This window comes from Protopterus annectens, chromosome 10.part0, assembly GCF_019279795.1.
Source record: "Protopterus annectens isolate FY-2018-M chromosome 10.part0, PAN1.0, whole genome shotgun sequence".
NCBI classification, from domain to species: domain Eukaryota; kingdom Metazoa; phylum Chordata; order Ceratodontiformes; family Protopteridae; genus Protopterus; species Protopterus annectens.
Genome location: NC_056744.1, coordinates 1,011,831,557 through 1,011,859,366, shown reverse-complemented (window position 1 = coordinate 1,011,859,366; position 27,810 = coordinate 1,011,831,557). Strand labels below are relative to the sequence as shown.

At 39.7% G+C, this 27,810-nt stretch overlaps 1 protein-coding gene across 1 annotated transcript in view; it reads left to right on the top strand.

Annotated features, from left to right (window-relative positions):
- LOC122813454 (E3 ubiquitin-protein ligase HECTD3-like) overlaps positions 1–27,810 on the top strand; it is a 699,643-nt gene that overhangs the window by 241,505 nt on the left and 430,328 nt on the right. Inside the window, exon 7 of the mRNA XM_044085769.1 lies at positions 62–144. Coding sequence (XP_043941704.1) covers positions 62–144 — 83 coding nt within the window. The remainder of the gene's footprint in view (positions 1–61; positions 145–27,810) is intronic.

The following is a 27,810-nucleotide window of genomic DNA, read 5'->3' as shown; positions in this document are numbered from 1 at the left end:
ATGTTCTTAGAAGTTAATTAATTTTGTTTTGTGATTAAACTTAACTTTCATTTCTTTCCAGATTTCCAATTACAGAAATTTCTGTTCTGGAAAATACATCTCCCTTTATGTCTGTAATAGAAATCCACCTCCTGGAATGCAAAGGTTAGTCTCAGATAAAATTTTGCATATATTTGAATTAAATTGATTAGAAAAGTCACAATTTCTTTGTTGGCAAAGGAGATCACATACCAAATGCTGCACTACTCACCATTCCCGCATACAAAGTTCAGGACAGGGGTTAGTAGAAAACAGCAATGAAGAGGAAGGCTGAACTTCTGAAGAGCAGCCTTCAGTCTTCAAACTAAATATATTAAGTACTACTGCTACCAAGTGGGTGCCTGAGGTTAATGCAGGCATGAATGGTATCGTATTGAAACCATTTGCTGTATTATAGAGTGATACTGTAGCACCTATTTTTATACCACATTTCCTCATCACTTATAGCCGCTTTGAAGGAGTGCTAACAGCCTACTCAGCTACAAGGGCCACGGCTCAGAGCTAGTAGTGGGAGAGAGCCCAGAGGGTATTTTTCCCTTCATTATTTACCATAGTTTGTAGTAATTATTAATACAGCACTCAGTCCACGTATCTAATAAGGACACGAATTAGCATTAGTAATGGGAGAGAACCAAGAGCTTACTTCCCTTTAGTATTTATTACTCTTTTTTAACAGTATTTACTCTGTACTCTTGCCAAATTGATTTGGTTATTAATACTGAGCACCCCATTTCTCATATTAACCTTCATGGATTCTCCCAGACCATCACCTCCCCCACAAGAACTAACAAACCCAACAATAAAAAAGCACCCTGGATTGGATTCTCATTAATAATTACCACCAAACCTACAAAGTTGGTATTCTCCCTGATGATGTTAGTGACTACTCTTTGACCTACATAATCAGGCATAAAATTGACATCTCTCACCCAGCATCATATAGAACTATACGGTCCAACAAGCTTTTCAACCAAGGGCTATTCCACAGTGAACTTAGCACTTGCAATTGGTCTCCCCTAAAAACCCTATCACTTGAAGAGGCTGTCAAATACTTTAACTCCAGGTTCTTAGATATCCTTGACCAGCATGCACCCAAGCGTACTATCAGAACAAGGTCAAAACCAGCCCCCTGGCTCTCCCAAGAAACAAGGCAGAAAATCCTGATCAGAAATAAAGCCTGGACCAAATGGCGAACTACCAAAACCTCATCAGATCAGCTAGTATTTAGGCAGATGAGAAATATGACCAAAAAAGCAATACTCTTAGACAAAAGAAACTTTTACTGTAAAATGCAGGAAACACACCAAAATAGCCCTAAGAAATTCTGGGTTAGTATCAATAAACTCCTACACCCAGGTCATGCCAGTACACCAACCCCAACAGGTGTAAATCATTAGACTCCCAACAAAACTGCTAATGCCTTCAATACCTTCTTTACAGAAGCCATTCAAATACTAGCCAGTCAGCTATCCCCAGACAGCTCCAGTCTTCCTACCCCAACAACTAGCTCTCTTCCTAAATTCTTTCTGCAACCCATCTCAACTAATTTAATTTACAAACTCATTCAAAAACTCATTCAAAAACTTAAGCCCTGTACTCCTTCTGCTGATCAAATCTCAGCTGAATACCTGAAAAAAGCAGCTAAAGCTGTAGCTTATCCTATATCCATCATGATAAACAGAACCATTTGTGAGGGAACTATCCCTGCCATCTGGAAAATCTCACACATTATCCCCCTACACAAAGGTGGTAATTCAAATGAGTATTCTAACTATTGGCCCATAGCCCTACTATCCCCCTTAGCTAAAATAATGGAAAAATGCATTCATCATCAGCTTTACACCACTTAATCCAACACAAAATACTAGCTAGGAGCCAACATGGCTTTAGGCCATTCCATAGTACCACTACTGCCCTTTTATCCTTCACAGATACCATTAACAGAAACCACAACAACAATCTTCTTTCCTCAGCTCTATTTATTGATCTTTCAAAAGCTTTCGATATGGTAAACCATACATTGCTTAGAAATATCCTCAAATCCCTATCTCTTGTCACATTGGTGGTAAAATGGTTCACCTCTTACTTTAGCAACAGGCAGCAGGCTGTTCTCTGGCAGAATAATCTATCATCCCACCTGCCAGTGACACTGGGTGTCCCCAAAGGCTCTATTTTAGGTCCTCTCTTATTCTCCATTTGTATTAATGATCTTTACTTAGCTATTCCTTTAGTTACCTGTATACAATATGCAGATGATTCCACACTAATCTGCACAGCTAAATCATCACCTGAACTGCAATCCCTAACTCAGAATGTATTTAACATAGTAGAGTCATGGTTCTTAAAATGTTGTCTCCTCCTGAATCCCAAAAAGACTAAGCTCCTGCTCTTTACTCCTACCCGTAAGACCCTGGCAATAGATTTTTCTGTGACTTTTAATAATGTTACCCTCATATTCCCTGACTCTACTACCAAACTCCTAAGCATCACTATTGACAGTAATCTTACCTTTGACACCCACATTAATAAGACAATAAAAGCAGTTAACAGAAAAATGGGATCCCTGTATAGGATCAAACCTTTCCTTACTTCTATAGCAATAACTACTATTGCCTACACCCATCTTATCTCCACACTTCTGTACGCCTCCTCTATATATGCTAACCTGACAAAAAATAATCTTCTGAAACTAGCTAGCTCCTATAATAACATTGCCAGATTTGCCACTGGTAATCCTTTCATATCCCATCATTGCCAGAATCTAAAACAGCTAGGATGGCTGGAACTACAAAATCAGATTCAGTTTAACTAACTTACTATTGCTCATAAAATCCTCAACCAGCCTAATAATACCCCTATACTCACAAACCTCATAACCCCCTACAAAAATCTAAATACCTTACAATCATCAAACAAACTACTTGTTAGCATAAGTAAATCTAACAATATGGCAGGTAACTCTCTGTTCTCAAACACAACTGGGAAAAGCTGGAACCTGCTCCCTACTGAACTTACTACTCTTCCTTCCTTACCCCTCTTCAAACAAAAAATTAAAATATTCCTTAGAAAACACTGGCTATACCCATGCAGTAACCCAGACTAAGCTACTACTCTTATACTAATATCTCCATAACCCTATTCTCTACTAACTTTATGTTCCTAATTGCTACCTTGTAAGAAAGGTAAACCAGGAAAACATTTATGAATTCCTCTTCTCAAGAACTTGTCCTACATTGTGTATAAAGTTGTGTTATTTTTTGTTAAGGACTGCTTATTTGCTGAAATATCTGATATGTTCATCTTTATGGTCCTTTTAGTAACCTTATCTCATTGTTTAATAATTGTATTTGTCTTTGGAGCTTTTCTCCCCCGTGCCTCTACTGTAAATGGACATATATCCAGTTAGACTAGCCCAGTCAACAAATGTAAAATAAATAAATAAATCAGTGCGCTGTCAGATTCACTTTTTTGGGCTAAAGAAAAGCTTTATACATTTCTTTTTAACTAAAGTGCTCCAAATGTTGGTACTTGAAACTGAACGCTACGGAGATGGAGTGTAACAAAGTACTAGAGAAAGACCTCTAGACTGCATTTTGTTCTAAAGGAGAAGCTAGAAATGCTGCTGGAACAGTAGTGTTTCTAGGATGGGACTAAGTGAGCAGCTGCCCTGTCTACAGAGTGCTAGGGGGTCCGATCAGCAGATCTACATCAGTCTTCAGTCCAATATGAATATTCAAAAATGCATTTATGATCAGAAGTGAAGCACTTCTTTAGCACTCAGTGTATGACATAAACTGTAGCAAACATGTATTTATCTTTTAGTTTTTAAAATTCCATCCCGGTACATCAGGACTGAAGTGCTTTAACACTCCATGTGTGGATCGTACTTGCTGCATGCTACAAATGGTACAAGCAGTTGCTTATAGTTTAAAAGGAAAATATGTGTGTGTGTGTGTGTGTGTGTGTGTGTGTGTGTGTGTGTGTGTGTGTGTGTGTGTGTGTGTTTGTGTGCATGGTCAGGGTTGGATGGTGTAGGTTGTGGAGTTTTTTCAGGGTTTAGAAGTGGATTTATTGAGGTCCAGAATAGTTTAGGAATAAACTTGTCTGAATTTCAAAACTTGGTATAATGCAATTTCTTATTATCCTTTTTGCAATACTTGGTTAGGTTTATGAATTGTCTGGAAATAATTCTCACTAGGTTATTTTGGTAGTGTTTTTAGCTCTGAGATAGGCATCTAATTGCAAAAGATGGGAAGTGATCACTTCACTCTTTATGGTCCTTAAAGAAGGGTTAATCAGACTAACTTGTGACAGTACAGAAGGAACAGTATAGAACATTTCAGAGAATGAAGGAACATGACTTTCTTTTAGAAATCTAACCAATACTTTAAGCTTTCCACTGGGAAAATAATCGTTAACAATTCTCTCATATTGTCAAAAAGTATAAATGGGACTAATGACACCATTCAAAACTTGTATTAAGTTACACAGCTAAAATCCCTAACACTTGGATGCAGTGATCTTCAAAGTGATAAATGTCATAATTATTACTACGTTAGCCTTTATAGCAATTGTAAGGGGAAAACGTTCTCCACTTACTAGATTTAAATGCCAGTACAAGGACCAAAGCTGTCACACTTCAATTGATATCATAATACATTTGACAGGGCTGATCATATCGCTATCTTATAATGAGCTCTCGCATTGTAGATTGTATGCCTGTGATAGTTGTGGTCATAGTCCACATCTGACTGTCATACTTTCTAGTGCAGATAGGCTGTATCATTAGAGAATTAATTTGAGACTGACAAAGAACATATGTCCCTACCTAGATGAATTTACTGAGCTCCAGGAGGCTTTACCTTCATTCATTATTAATTATTTATCGACATTTTTTATCAGGAAAGGCCGACTGGGCCAAAAGTACCCATTTTCAGTGGAGGTCTCTAAGAAATATTAGAATAAACATTGCATTACATGAACAAACTATACAACAATTACAATTTGCCTTATACAGTAGTAAGATTTAAAAAATACATATTTTTTAGCAATAAAATACAAATAAAAATAAACAAAGTGCAAACGTAAAGTTTTGGTCAATAGTACAATAGAGGTCAAAATGACAGAGGTAAATCTGGAGGTTATATTATAGGCAGCAACAAGATAAGAACAAGTTGGAAAGTAGTGTGAGCGACTAAAAAGTAGTAAGAGATAGGGGAAAATAAGTATGGGGCGAAAAGAGGGTAGATAGTAGGAGCAGTGTGTGGGTGGTAAGAGCTAAAGAAGTCACTTGGGATTAGAACAGTCTTAATCAGTATAATTGAGATTAATTTTGTTTGGCTTGAAGTTTTAATCAGTATACAACATTATTAGTTTCATTTCAATTTTTCCATTGTAGTGGCTCTTGAATTCAGCAGTTTTTTTTTGCTCATTTCCAAATGTAGATTATAAATCCTTGTTCCTTTTAAGATCATTTTTTTTCTTTTGGAGTAGATTAACATTGCAGAATTGTGACTGGCTTCATGCAGTAGTATGTTGGATCCCTGGGTACAATGCAGCAAATCTGAGTTTAATTAACTAACCCAGTTTCTTAGAATCTGACAGGAGGGTAGGAGTGAAAATGAGCAATATTTTGCCAACTTGTCTATCCTGGGAAAAAATAGGATTTTTTTGGCAGCACCATAACCTGTGATGGAGACCATGGGCTTGAGCATGAGGGTGCAGCACTGATACCTAAAAATATGGGACAGTTTGCCCACTGACATAGATGTGCATTGGCATCATTTCACAATGGGTATGGGGTTGGACAACAGCAGTGCATATGAAAAGCATTCCAGTTTATCTGTGGATGATGGTTCACCTTGGCCTTACTCTTTCCCCTGTATAGCAGTGTAGCACTGGCTAGGCAGTGGGAAATGAATAGGTCAAAAGGGTAAGGAAGAAACTTGATGTTCTGAGGATGGAGGTCCAAACACAAGAAAAGAGGAAATTCTAGATTTCTGCATTGTGTAGCCCTTAAGATATCTTACTCAACAGTCACAAAGTGCTTAATGGTATTATTGAACATCCATTCTAACACTACATAGTTTGAGGCTATGTTCATTCCAGTATATACATGCTAATGCTTGTACATATTTATCATCTCTGAGAGTATAATGAGTATGTATTAATATTAAAATTTCTGTCTTACTACAAACTTAGAAAATCGCATAGCTGTAAACATGAGAGGACTGAGGATTCCTGGTCACCCTAAGTTTGAGGCAGACACATCTAAGAGACCGCTCCTCATTTGTCTGACTCAGCCTATCAAACAGAGTCAGCACATTTTGGATAGGGCTTTGGAAAAAAGTCCAGGAGCTCATGAGAGTATATGCGATAATGTCAACTTTTATCTCTATTCTACCTACCAAATGGAAGGTTCCACTTCCCCTTCCCATCCTGACTGTTATCATTTACTGGGAGGATAGTGGCCAATCACTTGTTCTCTCTCCCTAGTCCTCTTTACTCAGGCAAATCATACCCAACCAGCAGGTGGTACAGTATCCAGAGGATGGGAGCAATAGGAGCAGAATCTGAACGGAATCTGAGCAGAACCTGATCAATCAATGGCCAGCTGAGGGTGTGCTAAGGGAACCTGTGAATAAATACATAAACATAAGTTCAAGACCTAGAAACTGCTAAGTCTGTGATTTTCTATATCCAAATTTCAATTTAGCTCATGAAAGTATTGAGTTGTACAAACTCCCAGGTGACACAACCACAGTAAATACTATCTGGGTTATACTAAAGCAAGCATTTATCAAATAAGAGGAAGTTAAAGATTTGCCCACTTTTAGTTGCTTAAAAATTGACTAATTTCCTGTAAACCACTTTCTAAATCTTATACCATATTTGTCCATTTCAAATAGCTGTCCCACATACTAATGTCAAGATCACATTTTAAAGTGATTTATTGTGCCATGACTTACAGTCTTTATTTGCCACATTCCTCTGAAGAAATTATATTACACCCCACATTTGATTTTTCATGGTGCCTGTCTAGCGCTATCAAAAAGCTACCTTTTTCCTGGGTCATTTAGCTTCTTGTAAATTTTGTACATACTACATATCCATTGGTACTTACTTTTTGCTCATAAGCTTTAGGTGGACCTTAATGCAAAACTAATTTCTTTCATTGTACTTCCGTGGAACTCAATAGGCAATGTTTTACTCCACTATATCAAATGATAAAGAAACACCGATGTTATTCATTTTTTCTTTGTATTATTAAAATATTTACTTAGTCATTGGATTAATTTGTCAGATGTAAACTTCAAACTTTTGTTTAAATTTAATTTAAAATTTCTTACAGCATATACATTCTTACCAACATTTAAAAATTATTTAATTGGTACATTTTATGGAAAACCATACTTCCAAAATAATACACACACACCTATATATATATATATATATATATATATATATATATAATTTACACACACACACACACACACACACACACACACACACACACACACACACACACACACACACACACACACACACATATATATAAACATATCTATTTTGGATTTTCAGGTACATAGTAAATACATTTTAAAATGTGTTACATCACATTCTGTTACTGTGGTGTAGTTTTTCAGCTACTGTATTATTATAGTTCACTGTAATCATTAAACAATCTGTAATATAGTTTATATTTAACTATTGCTTAGTTTTTCTGTTATCTTTGTTGTTCACATTCCAAATCTGCAATGTGACTTTTATACATTCTATATTTCACTGCTCATGGGATCATAGGAAGTTACTAGGCTATTGGCCCTGAGCCCCTTACAAGCCTAGCCAAGAATTTAGTCCATTTTCTGACAAGTCCACACCCAATGACCCTGTCCAGCAGAGACACAGGTGGAATCCCAGGGGTGTATTTTCTGATCCCCATCCAGTTATCTAGGTTGCTCTTAAAAAGGGTTAATGATGTACTCTGCTTAATGTGGAGAGGGCGTCTATTCCACAGATGGAGGAGTCTCTGAGACACAAATCTGTCCCTCCAACAAGTCCTATTGATGTCACAGACCAGGTTGAGGTTGCATGTGCAGGTTACTCAAGTGGAGCTTGACTTGTGGATATGCAGCAGTCCCATCAAGGCAGATTCTGAGATTGCTTTGTAAGCCAGATAGAGGTCGTCTCTGAGGAGTCTATAGGAGACTGAGTAGAGGGACAGGGCCTTTAGCCTATCTGTGTAGGGGAGATGTTTGATGCCCTGGAATCTCTTGGTGAGGAACCTCTGTGGTCTCTCTAGCTGCTGCATGTGCTTTATGAGGTACATGCCAAAAGGGGCATTGTACTCAATAATAGGTCTTATAATGAAATAATACAGGGATGTTATGACCACCTTGTTCCTGGATGAGATACCCTTACTAATGAGGTGGACCATGTAGAAAGCTTAAAGTACAATGGAAGCAATATGGTGGTCAAAAGTCAGTTTGCTATCAACCTAGAAGCCCAAGTCCCTCATGACTGATTGCGTTCTTAGGACCTTGTTATTAATGTGATAATTTGTGGGGATGTCACTCTCCCCAAAGGGGATGATGATGCATTTTTTTGGTATTCAGTTTAAGGCCATGTTTCTGGCACCAGTCGATTGTTTGGGTGAGACCATCTTGGAGGATGTCCACATCACTAGGGGAATTGATGACAGTGCCTAGCTTGCAGCCATCTGCAAACATGGTCAGCCATAACCCACTTGCTTTGGCCTGCACCTCAGAAAAGTATATCCCAAACAACAGAGGCCCCAAGACTGATCCCTGGGGTATACCACTCATTACAGGTCTACTGCTTGAGGTGGCTTCCCCTATTTTGACTAGGTTTGGTTCTATCAGTGAGCCGATTTGCTATCCATCTGGTAACATATGGATTGATGCCTTGTTGAGAGAGTTTATCTGTTTTACCTGAGTGGAGAATAGTATCGAAGGCTTTGGCCAGCTGAAAGTAAGCAGTGTGTACCATCTTCCCCTCATCCATAGCTTTGGTGATTGTCTCAAAGAAGATGATTAAATTTAACAGGTACGACCCCACTTGATGAAACCAAACTGTGTGGGATCGAGTGTTTGGAGTTTACCAATGTCCTTTTCATGAGGTCTGTGATAATCTGCTCCATGACCTTGCAGATCAGGCTAGTTAGGCTGATGAGTCTATAATATCCTGGATCAGTGGACACTCCACTTTAGTGTAAAGGGATGACAGTGGCTGTCCTCCACTCGGCTGGGTTGAAGCTGGTACTCAGGCTTTGGTTGGATAGGGTGCATAATGGTGCTGCAAGTTCCTGCCTGAGTTCATATAGGATGCAGCCTGGGATGTTTTCAGGTCCCACGGAGGCTGTATTTTTTGCCTTTGAGAGTACAGTGATGACTTGCTCCCTAGAGATATAGGGGGGGCAGGTGCTGGGGATGTCCTGATTTACTGATGGGGGGACAGAGGGGTGAAGTTTTCACTGAACCTGTCTGACAGCAGGTTGGCTATATCTATGGGATTTGTGTATGTGATGTCCTTGACCACCAGTTCTGAGCAGATCTGAGTGCTTCCTTAGTAACTGGAATTATATGTGAAGAAGGCCTTATGATTGTCTTTAGTAGATGTGGTAAGTTTGCTTTAGATGATTTCAGTAGTGCTCTTATTTGCTTGTTCAGGGTAAGGAGAGATTCCTTCCAGTTAGGCACCTGCTTCTTCTTGGTCCTGGACAGAATTTTTTTTCTTTTATTACAGAGTTTATTTATTGCATATGTCCATCAGAAAGTTTGATCTTCCTTGAGGAGGATGATTTTGTCCTGTTGTATATTCCTGATTGCATGCAGCTATATAAATGCTCGTGTAGTATTTTGGTATAGGTTTGGACGTATGTGCCAGTTCCTATGGATAGGAAGGGGGCTGTGAAGCTGTTTATACCTTCCCTCAGGAGGCTGTAATTAGCTTTGGAGAATTTTTTGTTTGACCCTAGCTGGTATGGGGAGGGGGGGTTTGGGGGGGATGATGACTTTGAAAGTGACCACCTTGTGGTAGGATCTTACAAGGGAGGATGACACTGTAGGGGTGCCGCAGTGGTTACTCATGGTGGTTAATACCAAGTCCAAGATATTTGTTCATAGATTTTTCAATGAAAAGGATATCTGACAACAAGAAAAAGACTTGCTCTGGTTCATTGCAAGAAAGACGCACTCTACTTGTAGAAATTCTTGGCCAGAAAAGAGACACATAATGGGCTATATTCCAAAAAAGCTGCTGTCAATGTAAGTCTGCCCTGATTCTGAAAGACTTTCCCTCAATGTAAGTGACTTACTCAGGTGAAAGGTCTATCTATATACAGGCGTACAGTGGGGGCTAGATTCCAAAAGACCTGTTCTCAATGGGCCCCATAATGGTAAACCCATATTTTATGATTTACCGCTAAATGTGATCATTCCCTGAGAATCTAATGCTAAAGTTGATTTACTTGCACATAACTATACTTTGTTTATTGTTTTTCTTTTCAGTTTCTTGCATGCGCACATCACTCACTAGTGTCATGAATGTAGTCCTAATGTAATAACTCCTGCATTTCATTCCGAGCCTTTGAAACTAGCATTCGATTTTTAAATGTATGACTTGCGTGCTTGACTAATGGGGACTGTCTGTATTGCCATTCCTTTCATCTCAAAAGCCAGTATGAAGCATATCATTCACAGTGGGTATCCATGGCTCATTTGGATTATGGGTGAAGCATTAGGTTCAAGTCCACTACGTTGGAGAAGCATTTGCTGTACTTTTTTTCCCCAAACCTTTGTAATATAATTACAAATGAACAAGTAAATATACTTCATCAACATTAATGCAAACATTTTGTCTGTAACTGTCAAATATTATAAAAAATAATTCAATTTCTCCATGTCACTATGTTATATATATATTTATATGGTTCATTCTTATTTCCTGAAAAATATAATTTAATTGTTCTGTTAATCATGAATTTGTTTAAATAATGCCCAGCTGCTAGTCCATATATTCTGTAAACCCCCCCTGGATAACATGTTGCACCAGATTTTTTGTTTGCCTATTCTATTATTTAAGAATTATCTCTATATTTTCCCAGGGCACCCATTTATTTATAAACTTTTTCCTTAGTTTCCTTTTCTATATATAGCTTTTCCTCCTTCTTAGCCAAGTCATCTACTAACTTAATGAATTCTGTCAAAGCTGGGCCATTCCAGTGATGTAGAAGGATAAGGCCCTGACTATGTTCCAGGCGACCTAAGTTTAATTATACTAATTTAATGAATTCTGTCAAAGCTGGGCCATTCCAGTGATGTAGAAGGATAAGGCCCTGACTATGTTCCAGGCGACCTAAGTTTAATTATACTAATTTAATGAATTCTGTCAAAGCTGGGCTGTTCCAGTGATGTAGAAGGATAAGGCCCTGACTATGTTCCAGGCGACCTAAGTTTAATTATACTAATTTAATGAATTCTGTTAAAGCTGGGCCACTCCAGTGATGTAGAAGTATAGGGCCCTGACTATGTTCCAGGTGACCTAAGTTTGATTATACTAATTTAATGAATTCTGTCAAAGCTGGGCCACTCCAATGATGTAGGAGGATAACGCCCTGACCATTAGTAGCTTGGGTGTTTGACAGACTTGACAGCGAGGATGGGTTATTCCTATCCTGGGGGGGGTGGATCATGATATTGTTTCTCTCCAGTCGAGTGCTGGTAGAGGCCAGTGCTCACGGATGCCGGACATCAGGCTAGAGGGGTGGGGTAGATGGTCAGTGCATGCCCATTAGGGCCTGGGGTGGTTTACACCCTAGTTTTCCTATTCCTAGCCAGTCATAGTTAGTGCTAGACATGCAGGGGTGGGACATAGGCCAGCAAAAATCCTCAGACTCCATGGATAATGATAGGACTCCTGATCCCCTGAGTGTAAGTGTATAACCTGTAAGTAGAGCCCTGAGATTGAAAGTGGATGGGCTTATTAAGCAGGGAGGAATAACAAGAGAGTAAAAATCAGGTGTCTGGATAAAAAATAAAAATCTGTCAATGCAGGTCTATTTTGAGTTTCCACTCTCTTAGTCAAAATCATCAACAGGCCTAACAAAGCACTTTCATGATTTGCCAGAACTTCAGGAAGAATAAAACTCCTAAAGTGTAATACTTGCAATGGCATGACCTAACCCCATTCCAAAACACTTCAACAAATACTTCCTTGAGACCATTTTTGTAACTCCCAGCTCTTGACACTCCCAAAGATACGTTTTCATATTCTTACAGTTATACCAAGTCTCCTACAGCTGTCATCAACATTTAGGAGCACGTGTTTCAATCTGGTTGGAGTATAAAAATAATGTCAGGTGGTGTTCTGAAATGCAGACTGCTTCTAGTGAGCATCATTCCAGCAAATGTCTCAGTTCAATGTAAATTCTGGTAAACAAGTGAAACACTAAAATTTCTCAGTGAATAGTCAAACTAATCACTTCTATTGTACTGATGAGTCTATAGTAAGGGTGAAACATATACTGTCTGCAGCTAGTGGGGGTTGTTTTTAAATACCTGAAAGCATCATTAAAGACTGTAAAAAAAAAATCAGTGGACATTCAGAAGCTTTAGAGTTGGAACTGTTAAATTGCCTTAAGCGCTCATTTGGATGTATCCCACAGGCCTCCTTTGAAAAGATGTTAAGGTACTATACAGTAAAGACTCTTTTTTATGGAGTCTTTCATGAAGTTCCTGGACTTCATGGCATACTTCAGTATTAAGCATAACTTTGTCCATTTTTCTCTTCTTATTATCAACACATAGTTATTCTTCCCAGTCATGTTTATTCCCTTTTCCTCAATTGAATTATTTGATGTGCTCAACTCGTCAATCTATTGATACAGTGATTGCTCCTTCTTGCCTTTATCAGACAGTGTATTACTTCTGGAATCTGGTTATCTTCACTTCTAAACTATTTAATCTTCTTAAATTTTATTTATAATTTCATAAATCTAAATCTGTGTACATCCTGAACCTTAGACTTTTGTTTGATCTTCTTCTACTACAAGACATTATCATGGTATTCAACATCTTGCTGCTTGTTGTGAAGCTGGACTCCAGTATTTTATCTTGTCTTATTACACAGATATTCACCTACCCTGCCTTGCCATACAGATGTGGTATGACTCACTAAGAAGTGAATCCCTGATAATAAAAAGTGATATTTTATGGAAAGCAGTACTATCGTTTATTCTTCGGGAGGTATTACATGGCCTCCTAATACAGGCTCAGGAGACTGCATAAGATGAGACCATAGTGTGAAATCATGGCAAAAGTTAGATGCGTTTGGATGTTGGTGAATTTTATTATCGAGCCTTTCTTCTAGAAATCTACCTATGTTCATAGGTAAGTGCTAGGATAGTTGCCCTTGTGGGCCATTTTCTCTTTCTAAGATGACAATCAAACCTTGTACCATGTATCTCTGATGTAAACACTTTAACTATTATACCAACCACAACCCCCAAAAGCAAATTGTTATGGAGATGCTGAGAACTGAATCCAGGAGCTCCTACATGCAAAGCATGCCTACTACCACGGAGCTATACCCCTTTACTGATATAAAAAAAAAAACAGTAGCAATTAGCACCCAGATCAGAATGTGCACACTCCCTTTTTATAAATCCTACAAGGAATTTTTCATTCACCTTTTACCAGTAGTATTCTAGCTGGTTTAGAAGAGTAGAATCGTATACTTGTGTGGAAATACTCCTTTTTAACCCTTATATTTAAGACAGAGGAAAGAACCATCAATTAAACTGCCTTCAACAGTCGTTCCTGTAGCAATACTGCTGTATTAGATAATGATTACTTTTTTATGACTGTGATAACATCAAGGTTGTGGAGAGTCCTTTATTATTTATTCCATGTAATCACAAGCTGAAAGCAATTGAATGCAGTCCTGCAATCAAAAAACAAAAACTAATGTTATTTTTAAAATCACCCCACCAATATATACATATATATATATATATATATATATATATATATATATATATAAAATATTCATCACATGACCATTAACTAATGACACACTTTTCTACTAAATATAGTTAATATGCATGACATTAATACTTGACATTATTATGCTTTTTTTTCCAAAACTGGTTTTATACTTATATTGCTATTTAAACCTGGAAAATGAGTTCTGAACCTACTTATCCATTTAAACCCCTCTTTTTCATTTGCAATCCATATGTCACGACCCCTTATACTTTTATTAATTATTTGTAAAACAGCAAAATTAAACTTATCCCCATCATCATTTTTTTTAATATGTTTACATAATGCATTTGTTTCAATATGCCTTTATTTATGTCACATTTATTGACCTAGGAAGTCTTGCTGGGCACAAAGGTCCCTTTTCAGCAGGGGGTCAGGGAGAAAATCTCCAGTACATGTAGTATAATCAAAATCTTTTAAGTTTTAAAATATCAACAATGCCAGGTAGAATATAACTAAAATACATTTTACAATGTCAAAATATTTAAAATAGTAACTATACATACAGAAATAAGGCTTCTTATACTAATTATCTCTATAAAGATATAGTTAAATAACTATGCAGTAGGATAGATGTCACAATACAGAATACTGAGTTATTTACAAGGAGTAGGAAGCAAAAGGTTGATTTAATTATGAGATATAAATGAGTTAACAGAGTCATACCTAGAAGGTGGGGTGGGTGAAAAAAGAGTGATAGTTGGTAACAGAGTAGAGGAGGATGGAAGTAGAGACCTACTTATCCTAGAGATGTACAGCTACACAGCCAGGATGTTGAGAGGTGGTTTTGTGGATGTGATTTGAGTGCCTGATGGTTTTCAAGAAGCCTGAGAGCATGTGAGGGGCATTCCAGAGGGTAACTACAGAGTTTGAGTATCATCAGGCTCCTGATGGATTTTGGGCTTTGGTGAGGAGAGGAAGACTTTGTCTTTAGAGCAAAGGGCTTTAGTAGGATGGTAATGTTGAAGCATGCTGTTTAGTGCTGGATATTTATCAGGGCAGTATATTAGAGTTTGACCTAGTAGTAGCTGACTACAGTGGAGGTAATGGAGGTGATGTGGGAGTTCAATCCAATTTAATTGTTTAAGTTCTAAAGGGGTGATTTGCAGCAAAGTGAATTATTCTATTGTTGCAGCTTTGTTTGTGTGGATGTTTGTAGGTTAGTAAAAACTGTGGAGGCATACAGTAGGGTATGTAGGAGGTGGACTTTAGCTGTGGTTTCTCTAGTTCTGTCTGTTAGGTAGGGTTTATTTCTATACAAGAGGCAACGCTTTCGGTGTTTTTTAAATAACAGTTTGGAAGTGTAAGTCATATTTCAAGTTGTTATCAATTATGACTCCTAAGAGTTTGATGTTAGGGATTTGTTCAATCAGGGTATTATTTAATGAAGTGACTTTGGTAAACATTTTGATTGTGGGAAAATCTTTCTGAGGTTAAAAGTAGTAATTTTTTTTGGGGGGGTTAAGTAGGAGCTGTGAGTTTTCTATCCCAGATTCCATGGACATAAAGCATTCTTCAGCATTTTTGATGTATTTGTAGGTTAGAGGGTGTTGAACATGAGGGGGGTCCAAGTATTGAACCTTGTGGCTCTCCTATAGTAATACATAGAAATGATGAGTGTTCTTGCTTCCATTTGACTACTTGGAATCAGTCTGTTTGGTAAATGTTAAACCAAGAGAGGGAGCAGGGGGAGAGGCCAAAGGAGGAGAGGTTTAGTAATAGTTTAACGTGAGACATGGTTTTGAATGCTATGGGCAGGTCTAGGTATAAGGATAATACAAGTTTTCTGGTATTTCTGTTTTTATTAATGGTATCAGCAATGTGATAATGTTTTAGATAATGGTGGAAGGATGGCAATTGGTCTGAAGTTGGAGTAGTCAGTAGAAGGTCCCCCGTTATGAAGAGGAAGTATGCATGCCTTCTAGATGACTGGGACAGGAGATTATGTTTGTTAGTATAGATATTGGATATGACAGAGCTTCAGCTGCAATTTTTTAAAATTTAGGATGATGGTTGTCTCAGCGGAGCTTGTAGTTTTTTGTTTTAGGATATATTTTCTTATGATGCAGGTAGGGACAGTTTTGAGTGAAAAGTGTACTTCCATGGAGTTTTGTTGGTGGGGGTTTGGTTTGATGCTAGCATTGTCTTTGATAAATGAGGCTACACCCTGAAAGAGGTATTTGTTAAATTTATTAACAATTGACAATTTACTGTCTTCTGGGGCGGGAGAGGGTTCTTGACTTTGGTCTGGATTTATTAGATTTTGAATCGATGACCAGAATTTTTTAGGATTATTTTGGTGTGCCTGTTGTAAATTAAAATAGTGAAGTTTTTTTTTTTTTTTTGTCAAGCCTTGTACTGTGTTTGGTTTTATTTATCTGTCTTTAATATAGAAGTTTTTCCAAGGATTTGTTGTTATGTCATGCTTTCCAGGCCTTTTCTTTAAGCACCATTAGTTACCTACTGTTTTTAGACACCCATTTTGCTGGATTAAATTTAACTTTTTTTTTTTTCTCCTGATGGGAGCATGTTTATTCAGTATATTGATGAAGGTTTTGTTAAATTCAAGTGCAGCTTTATCTAAAGGAAGACTTTTTTTAACATATTGCAATTGTATTGCTTGAGAGTGCAGATCAAACTGTCTACAGTAAAATTTGATATGTTACATACATTCTTGTACACATGATGTTTTATTGGATTGCTTAGAAGCCTTGAACAAGCAGAAATGGTGTAAAAGAAGGCCAAAAATCAGCTGAAGAACACAAACGCCTTCTCGTCCGGCTTGGCAGTGGCCCCAAACAAAATGAAATAACACCGGTCCAAAAAAAAAATGTTTAATGATCCAGTTAAAGCACACAAGTAATTCAGTCAAGCGCTTTCGTCCAGGTGCCCTGGACTTCATCAGAACTGAATAACCGTTTTTATTTGGACCTGTGTTATTTCATTTTGTTTGGGGCCACTGCCAAGCTGGGCAAGAAGGTGTTTGTGCTGCTTAGAAGCCTGTTCACAAAACTGGGCAAGTTGTCACTTAGATTGTCAGACAGTGTGCCATAGTTATATATATTACTGGGTTTAGTTGATAGAATCAGATGAATAATCCCCTGTATGTTATTGAAACTTTTGATTATTTTTGCCTATATAAAATGTGGGACATAAAACACAAGATTGTTATTGTTAAAGTCAGCACATACACTTAAAAGAAAATCCATTTTTGTTATAGGATGTTTAATAATTTAATAATTTAATTATATAATTAGTGTTTGTGATCTCTTAATACAAAAACTTGGTCCATCTGGCATAATTTATTTCAGCTGTGTCACATTATTTAAAATATGCCAATGTTTACCCATAATTTCCACAACTTTATCAGTATACCTATCATATGTTAATAGGCAGCTAATCTTCTGTCACTTTCTCATATCTTCTCATATGATTGTTTTGAAAATACTGGTCTTGCATATGCATGTATTTTATTTTATTTATCTTTTCTTTCTGTTGAACCATCTTAGTTTTATCATATGCCCTTTTAGAAAAATCTTCTACCACTGTGTGAGCATCACTGTATCACCCTAAGAAAAAGCCAAGTGGTTATCCGCAAACAAAGATCTAACCTACTTTTAGGATCCAAAGTGTACAAACTACTCCATCTCAATACATGCATTCCCCTTCCAGCTAGACTTCTTGAAAAAAAATGCTTGTGCAACCTGAGATACTACTCATAAGCCACACCAACTCTCATTACCCTTAGAACCAAACTTCACAGCACTGCACATGTTTTCTCTTCTCAGGCACCTACTCTTTGGCAAGGTCTCCCCATCAGTATTAAGGAAATCAATACTTAATCCAAATTCAGAATGCACCTTCAAAAGCACTTATTCATCCAAGCCAAATGCTCTTGCTTCAACACAGGACATATTACCTAATTCCTTTCTTAGTCTCTTCTTCTACTTTCTCAGGATTCATTGAAGATTGACCCACTTTAGAAACTAATGTGTATATTGTACATTATACAACTACCCCCAATTAATATTCAAAAATGTGCATGCTGATTGGTCAGCGTGCACGTTGTAAATCAGAGTTATAGTAATGAAAAAGGTCTGGTCGCCCGGACTTTTTCCATTACTATAACTCTTTTTTTAACAGCAACGGAGAACGCAAGATCTCCATTGCTTCACACTGTCTCGCTATGTTAAACTCCTTTAACATAGCGAGACAGTTTGTAAAAAGCAACGGAGATCTTGCGTTCTCAGTTGCTTTTTTCAAAACTGTCTCACTATGTTAAATGGGTTTAACATAGTGAGACAGCTTTAAAAAAAGCAACAGAGATTCTCCTTTGCTTTTTTTAAAGCTGTTTCGCTATGTTAAACCCATTTAAAATAGCGAAACAGTTTGTAAAAAGCAACGGAAATCTTGCTTTCTCCGTTGCTTTTGCCCACAGCTCTGATGTACTGCGTAGGCATACGCATGCGCAGTACATCAGAACTGCCGCAGAATACCAGACAGCTGTGGAAGGGCAGCAAGAAGGCATTATACAATGCCATTATTTAAGAAAAGTAATTATTTTTTTTCTTAAATAATGTCATTGTATAATAGCAATAACCCACTTCTGGGTGTGGGTAATGCTGGATTTACCCACGGTTGGCTTTGTTTGGCCACTCGGGCTTCGCCCTCATGACCAAACCACACCAACCGTGGGTAAATCCAGCATTACCCAAACCCAGGCGTGGGTTATTGCTATATTACACTCCACTTGATTGTACATTGCACTGAGCTTTTTCATTAGAATGTTTATACACAGTTGTTCTATGCAATTTGTCTGAACTACTCTGTTACTGCTTACATTTCTGTATTTTTTTTATTTATGAAATGTTTTGTATTTCACCCAGGCTTAGCCTGAAACTGATCGATGCTGATCAGTGCATTACCCCTGTAAACAGATATAAATAAATATTATCAAACTGTCTGTCTGAGGAATCACCCTATGTTTCTACAGATGCTTGCTGGAGACACTAAAGCAAATATGCCATACATGAAGTAAAGCCAGTTATGTACCCAGTAACAAGGTTCACCTTCACATATTAACATAAATTCTCCAGGTCACCACATCAGGAGAATGAAGAGTTTCCAGGATAGGTATGTTATTATTTCTCATTGAAACAGATAGCCTGTAAATTAGGAATTCTAGTAAGATTTTGCAAAGATCAGTCTACAGTTTTTCCCAACATCACCAGCCAAAACCGTACAGTTCTCCACTAGGCAGATTTAATAGTGATGATGCAATACTGCATGCAACATGTTATAAACATCAAACCATTCAGTTACTTCTCCATCTGATCAGAGAATATTTACTGTACATCATCATCCTCAAAAATTCTAGTCCTACTTGTCTTACAAACATAACCTAAAGCCATCGTTTGCTCACAGAACCATTTTTTAACAATCAACACCTCATTTAAAATTACATAAACTGTTACTCTAGTTTACAAAATTAATGATCAGCTAAGCAAGTCAAACTATACAATCTAATCTAAATATGCACTCAGTCCAGTGCTTTTGATCACAAAGTTCAATATCTTGCCACATTTGTAGCGCTGGAGGGCTGGTTGCTTCCACATGCATGTGATACAGTCTACAGTTTTTAGACTGTTTGAATTAACAGCTCTCTCCAGAACCATAGACTATTACTATAAAGTGATAACTTTTTGCTATGTTTATTTATTTAATGACATTTGATTACCTGGGAAGTCCGATTTGGTAGGAGCTCATTTTCAGCTGAGGCCCAGGAAGAAAAGCTCTAAAGCATTACAAAACATTTAAGAATAATAATTTTATAGTCTTTAAAAATAATACAAAAAACAAATACAGTTTAAATAATTATATCAAATTACACACAATATGAAAACATAGGTTCAGTAGATACAAGTTATATAAAAATGATTTAATAGTTAGAGAATTTTTAACCAGTTTATAGAGAAATTAGAGGTAAGTCAGTATAATACAAATAGGAATTGCAATACGAATAAAGAAGTGAGTGAAGAAGGGAGAGTAAGGAGATGTACGGTATGAATTGGTATTTGTCCACATTTAGGGATATAGTTTATCCTGGTATTGAGTAAGAATAGAGCCATCTTTTAGCTAGAAATTATTTCAGACTGGTTTTGAAGGATGGGAGGGTACTGACCTGATGGACAGAGATAAGGAGTTCCAGGCCTTAGGAACAGGGTACGAGTACCAACAATGTCCATCAGATTTGATAGGTTTCTGGTTGATATCTGTGGATTTGTCATTTTTAAATTTGTTTTCTTTAACTGACATATTTTGCTGTCTGTTTGAATGTACTCTTAAGTAACCAGAAGACAATGTAGTTTCCTTATTTTTTTTGTTCATGCCCTGAACTGCAGTGGCATAGCTAGAAAGGTGGGAACTGCCTGGGTGCAGCTGTTAGGGATTGTGATTGGCACCTCCAAAGAGTTGCTGAGCAGTTGTGATGGATATAATGACTACTTATTTGCTGTTAATGTGAGTGTGTGTTAGTAACTGTAGCAAGGAGCTAGTATGTACTGTTTGCTATACAGTAGTTTCAGAAAGGTGTAGTGGACAGATTTGTTTTTCGTATTGGTCCACAACTTTCTTGGTCCTCAACTTCAGGGATAAATTGCACAGGGTGCCGAGACCAAGATGCAGTTTTGCTGACTTGGATCATTATCACACAACAAAATATGGGAATGTATGTATGCTTTAAACATCTGGTAATCCTGTTTTCCCTTAACATGATAATTCTAACAGCTGGTGAAGAAAAGTAATACAAGGAATGAAAAAGCCTCATTTCAAGCTAAAAATACAGTATTTGGACTCTTCTGGATAAAGCTGATCATCTAATGGAGGAGACCCTTTCCATCCTGCTTCATTAGTAGATCCTGATTCTTCTCTGATTTATTTGAAAACAAGATGTATTTTTCTCCTTTTCACCTTTTTAATGGGGTTATCACCACCCAAGAAGACTGATATTTGATATTCACAAAGTTTTCATTTATACTGTTTGCAGATCATGTGAAAATATTCTTAAACTAACACTCACAAGAACATAGGCACAATATTAGACAAGTGATGCCATGGAACATAAGATACCCAAGTATGTACACCTTTAAGCAAAGACACTTAAAATTTGCTTGCCACCTTTTTCTGAGCACTAATCAGTTCCCAAATTAAGCAGTGTCATGCATGATAAACTTGCAATAAATGTGTGTCTACTTATCCAGACATCAAGACTATCTTAAAAGTAACCAAAGTAGTACTTTGTTTGAACTGTAGCGATAACATATTCTATAAATTGAGAATATTTTTTGCTAGGAACCCATCCTTCCCATGAGTCTTACTTCTCTGGTATAGATTGAGATCATTAGTGCAGGTGTTTATAGTTACTGGATTTGCAAAGCAATGGGATGTCACATTAGAGTAAGCCTTTTGTGACTCGAAAAGTGAAACACTGGTCACATCTGTGCAGCTGGAAAGCTGCTGAATATAAACAGTATTGTGCTAATCTGTCAGAAGAGCTGAATAATCTAATGCCTTTAGTTTCCTTGGCTAGAATTCTTTGTGGCTTTTCCAGTTAGGTGCCTTACTAAGATTTGTATGTACCAAAGGAGTATTGTATTCATTGGTGTGTCTGCTAAAGGGAAGAGTTCTATGGAGGAATGAGTTTTTTATATATTCAGGATATTCCTTGTAAATTAATTGTGGGTAGACAGTAGGATTCCCTGACCACTTGGAAGCATGGCAATTGTATGTGGGAGAGTTGTTCAAAAAGTACCCAGATCTCCTGTGGCCATGTCTGCCTGAATAGGAGTATCATAAATAACATATGATGTTGGAGCAATTTATTTGACATGTGCTATTATGCAACACTTGTTTTGCACTTTGAAACCATTTTAACCATTTTGTTACACCAAGTTTGTGCTTTTTCCAGCACTTGTCAAGGCTGTTTAGTATCAGTGGATGTGTAGATGCTAGTGCTCAGCTTTCAGTCTTCAGCAAACCTGGACAACCTACTTCTGGGGTATTGGCTTGGATGTCTGCATAATTCATACCAAACATGAGAGGGATCAACACTGATACCTGTGGTACCCCACTAGTTACAATTTGCTGTTCAGAAAGGGTCCCATCAATTTTCATAAATTGGGATCTGTTGTGTAGCCAGTTTGTAATCCAGTGTACAAATAATAGTTTGTATTATGTATATGTATTTTTTCAATAGTACTAGCATGGGGCATAGTGTCAAAAACCTTAACCAGGTCAGGATAAGCAGTGTGCACTGAGTAACCACTGTCCGCAGCCTCTGCAACTGTTTCAAAGAAGCTTATTAAGTTCAGGAAACAGGACTTGCCCTTCAGAAAACTGCACTGATCGGGCTCTAGGTCAGTTAAGATGCCTATGTGCAGATGAATGAGTTCTGCCAGGATACGTACCTTGTCTTTGCATCTAACGCTGGTGAGGATGATGGGCCTGGAATTGCTTGTTTCCACAGAGAGGCCACCCTTATGTAAGGGAGACACTGCTTTTCAGACATCAGGCAGAAACCCTAATTTAGGTTGAGCTTGAAAAGTTTAAGTAGAGGCTGGGACAGTTTATGCTTGGTACTGAGGAGAATACAGCCTGGTATGTTGTCTGGTCCCAAGTGAGAGTTATTATCAGCCGTTTACAGGGATTTAATCCTAAGATTTATTCGAAAGTGATTTTGGGGCAAACTAAATTGTCAGGGATAGTAGGGGCAACAATATGGGTAAGTGGCGTAAAGTTTGCACTAATGTTTTTGTCTAATATATTTTTTCTTCCCATAATTGATCATCAGCTGGTAGCAGCCCTTCTCCTTATTCACTGGGTCTACCAGACTTACCTTAGCCTCCATGAGCTCAGCCCATCCCATGTCCAGGGCCAATGAGGAGGTCAAGGATGCTGGTGCTGCATCATACTGATGCTGGGAAGTGTGCCCTAACTCCTGTCCCTGTGGCAGAGTTGCTGTCCTTGGGAGATGCATGCATGCTTTTATACATATGTGCCCTCCCATCTAAGCAGCTCACCATTTATGCAGCATGTAGCTAGCCAGGCTCAAATACTGTTTATTACAGTGAATCTAAGCTGCCTCCCATCCCCAGAATGGACAAGCTTGCATCAGCTGCTCACTTCTGTCCTCAGCTGGCAGCCTCTCCCATGCCCGTGCTGTTACTCAAACAGAGGTTATCTGGAGAGCAGTAATGACTTTATCCTTCTGCACCTTGGGGTTGATACATTTTTCTGCTAATATACTTATGTCTTTTTTTTTATTTTTTTCTTTGTTCCCCATACATCATCCTTACAACAATGCTAGCTAGTGCCCCATGTCCATGCTAGGTCTACCAATTACTGCAAACTCCCCCAGACTTACTCCGTATCCTGCTGGGGAGGAGATGGTCATGGAGCCTAAGGGCATCCTGGGGTTCTTGGCCTTCTAAATTTCATTCAAGGGGAGTTTTTTGTACTTATGCCCTATTTCCCTTCCCCCTCCCCTATATTCACCAACCTCATTTGAAGGCTTCTGCACTCATTGGACCACTCCTTCCATTAGAGACCATCCAAAAGATTCATTTATAGGGATAGGTGGTTGCTGTCCCTAGGAAAAGGTCAGCACTTTGGCTTTTTCCTGAATCCAGAGAAATTGTTAAACCTAGGAAAAAGTCTGGTATGCATTAATAAGAAGTTATGTACTCACCATAACGTTCCATCTGAGTAGGTGGCTTCATTTGTCTGCAACCTGTGGTGTCTTGGATCCGATATCAGATCTGAGCCGGCAACTTGTTTCATAGCTAATGGATCCGAGCTCCTAGCTCCTCCCCTCACCCATAATCCCCTGCCAACCCTCCATGACCTCAGATCAAGTTTGCCCCTCTATAAGCACCCAAAAGGGTATTCCAACTCACATAGATCCACTGAAGGCCAGGGGGAAGGAGGGGGGGATGGTTGCAGACAAATGAAGCCACCTACTCAGATGGAACGTTATGGTGAGTACATAACTTCTTAATCTGAAGTAGGGACTTCATTTGTCAGCAACCTGTGGGACAGAGTCCCCAGCTATCTGAATCTTGGGTGGCCATCATGGAAGGATATTGCGGAGCACCGCAGAGCCAAAGGATGCTCTCCCTCTAGAAATCACGTCCAGTTTGTAGTGGTTAATGAAGGTATGAGATGAGGCCCAAGTAACTGCCTAACAAATATCATCCAATGGAACTCTAGATTTGAAGGCTGCAGAAGTAGAGATGGAATGAGTGGTATGTGCATGAACTCCTTCAGGTGCGGGTCTCCCAGAAGCTTGGTACGCTAATAGGATACATTGGGAAATCCAGCGTGACAGGGAGATTTTTGATACTGCTTTCCCCAAATTAAATTTGGCAAAGGAAATGAACATCTGGTCAGATTGCCTGTGACCAGCTGTTCTATGAGTATAAAAACGCAGCTGCCTATGAACATCTAATGAATGCAGCTTGTACTCTCCTTTATTCTGATATTTAGGGAAGAAGACCGGTAGATTTATGGATTAATTTATATTGGTTTCTGATGCTATTTTGGGAAAGAAGGAGGGATTGGTCCTGAGGTACACTCTGTCCGGATGAAAGATCAAGTAAGGAGGTTTTACAGAAAGAGCTTGAAGCTCCGAAACTCTTTTCGCTGAAGTAATGGCTACAAGGAATGCTGTTTTCCAGGACAAGTATATGAGATCCACTGAAGCAGCAGGTTCAAATGGTGGAGCAGTCTGGGCTTGAAGAACTAGTGAAAGATCCCAAGGGGGTACGGTTTCTTTTATAGGGGGTCTAAGCAAAAAGGTGCCCTTGAGAAAGGTTTTACACAATTTGGCCGACATCAAGGGCCCTGTGTCATGTCCCACATGGTAATGGGAGATGGCAGCCAATTGCACTTTGACAGTTGAGCAACTAGCACCTTCCTGAAAAAGTTCAGTTAGGAAGTCTAATATGGATGGAAGAGGAGCTGTAAAGGGATCTAGATTATGATGCTCCGCCCAGACGGAGAAACGTTTCCATTTACTGCGATACACTTTCCTGGTGGAAGGTTTATGCGCTGCCACGAGGATGGCTTTGACTGGTGAAGGGATACCGGGAGTCCTAACTAGGAGTGGAACTGGAGCAACCAAGCTGTCAGCTTCAGATTGTCCAGATTTGGGGTTGGTAAGCCCGACGGATGGGAGATTAGATCCGGGCTGGGATCCAGAATCCAAGGGGGATTCACTAGGTGAGACCACAGGTAAGGGAACCAAATTTGCCAAGGCCAGAATGTGGCAATGAGGATCATCCTGCTCCCCAACCGCGAGGCTTTCTGTAAGAGCTGCAGCATCAGGGGTAGAGGAGGATAGGCATAAAGTAGACCGGGCGGCCACGCATGCACCAGAGCGTCTCTTGGGGTTTCCCCTGGAGGGGGAATCAGAGCGAAGAAATTGCCGCATTCGGTGTTTGAGGAAGAGGCAAAAAGATCGCAGCAGGGTTGCCCCCATATTGAGAATATCTGCTTCGCTACTACTGGGTTGAGAGACCACTCATAAGGGGTAAGAAGGGTGTGGCTGAGTTTGTCCGCTAGGATGTTGGCCCACCCCAGAATGTGCGTTGCAATCAGAAAGCGGTTGGTGGAAATCGCCCATTCCCACACTCTCATGGCTTTGCATCATAGAGGGTAAGACCTGGTTCTCCCCTGTTTGTTGATGTACCAGACAACTGACATGTTGTCTGACTGAATTGCAATCGTTCCTACGGGGAGGAGATTCTGAAGTGCTTGCAACGCCTACAGCACCGCTCTCATCTCCAGAACGTTGATATGCACGGAGGTCTCTGTATCGTTCCACGTGCCTTGGACGGTCCTGCCTGAATAATGCCCCCCCACCTGAGGCGGGAGATGTCCGTGGTCACCGTGGCGAGAGGGGGAGAGGTGCAGAAGGGTTGGCCCATATGGAGATCCGGAGCATGGAGCCACCATAATAGAGCCCTCCTGCAAGCCTTGCTGATAGCGATGGGGTGATGGAGAGGAAAAGACAGAAAGGACCATTGAACTAGAAGGGTCCACTGCAGTACCCTCATGTTCAGATGGGTGCATGGAAGGAGCGTTATCACTGCCGCCATGGAGCCCAGCGCCCTCAGGACCAATTCCGCCGGTGGAGTTTCTGACTGGAGGATGGCCCGCACATGAAGTTGCAAATTCCGTAGTCGTTCCGATGTCAGGAAGGCTTGTAGATCTCTGGTGTCTATTCTGGCTCCTATGAATTCTATGACTTGTGTCGGGGCCAGAAAGGATTTGTTGGCATTGATGGTGATGCCTAACTGGGGGGCTAGGCGGAGAAAGAAATGTCTGGCTGAGCAAAGTAGATGCTTTGTTGGGGCGGTCAGGAGCCAGTCGTCCAGGTACAGAAAGACCTGTATTCCCTGGAGTCTCAGGTGGGCCACAATCACTGCTAATACCTTGGTGAACACCCTGGGGGCTGTGGTGAGGCCAAAGGGAAGGACCCTGAACTAGTAGTGACTGGCTCCCAGCCAGAAGCGGAGGAACCTCCTGGATCGTCTGTCCATTAGAATGTAGTAGTACGCATCCTTGAGGTCTATAGAGCACATCCAATCGTTCTCCCTTAGAAGGGGAAGAATAGATTGAAGAGTGACCATTCGGAATTTTTCCTTGGTTACCGACAGGTTCAAATGGGACAGGTCTAGAATCGGTCTCAAGTCCCCCATCTTTTTTGGCACCAAAAGGAACCTGGAGTAGAACCCTAATCCAAGCTGGTCTTGGAGGACGGGCTGGATGGCTTATGCTGAATCTCTGCGGCTGCAGCCTCCCTCTGATTGGGTGGTACATCGGGGAGGTTCTTGAATTTGGGGACATGAAGTAATGGGATTTTGTATCCTCTGGATATAATTCGAAGCACCCAGCGGTCTGTCGTAATGGACTCCCATGCCGCTAGGTGCTCCGAGAAGCACCCCCCGATTGCCTCCAGAGTGGAGCAGTCGAGCAACCCTTCAGGGCTGCTGCGTGGGCGGGTTAGAGAAAGGTTCTCTGGACCCAAAGTTCCTCAGAGCCCCTCTGCCTCTGGGGCGGCGTCCTCCCTGTCCTCCTCTGCCATGGAAGGACTGGCTGTCCGGAGCGGGTTGGGAATGTTGCGATTTCCAGAACCACATCTTCTTCTGACCCTTTTGGTTCTTCGAAAAGGACCACTAGGGAGCAGAGAAGCGGACTCCGACGGCAGACAATGTCTTCCCGTCCTTCTCGCTCTGGACAAGTGTCTTGCGAACTGTTTTGCCAAACAGGGCAGAACCATCGAAAGGGGCGTTCGCAAAGGACGCTTTAAAGGGCTCCACAAAGTCACAATGACGGAGCCAGGCCTGACGTCTCATGACTAGGCCCGCTCTGCTAGCTCTAGTGGCTCCCTCAGTGGCGTGGGACAATAGCCGCATAGAAGTATTTGAAATAGATCTCAGAGTGGCCATTCGGGTGGAGTACAATTGTTTGTCCTCCACCGACATGGACTCAGGGGGGGAGGCAGTGTATTCTTTGATAAGATCCCGCTGCATCCTGATGACATGTGCCATATAGTTCAGAGACCTTACCAAAAAGGTCACTGAACTAAAAACTCGCCTCCCTAAGCGGTCCATCGAGCGGGACTCCTTGCTCGGTGGATGGACTGAGG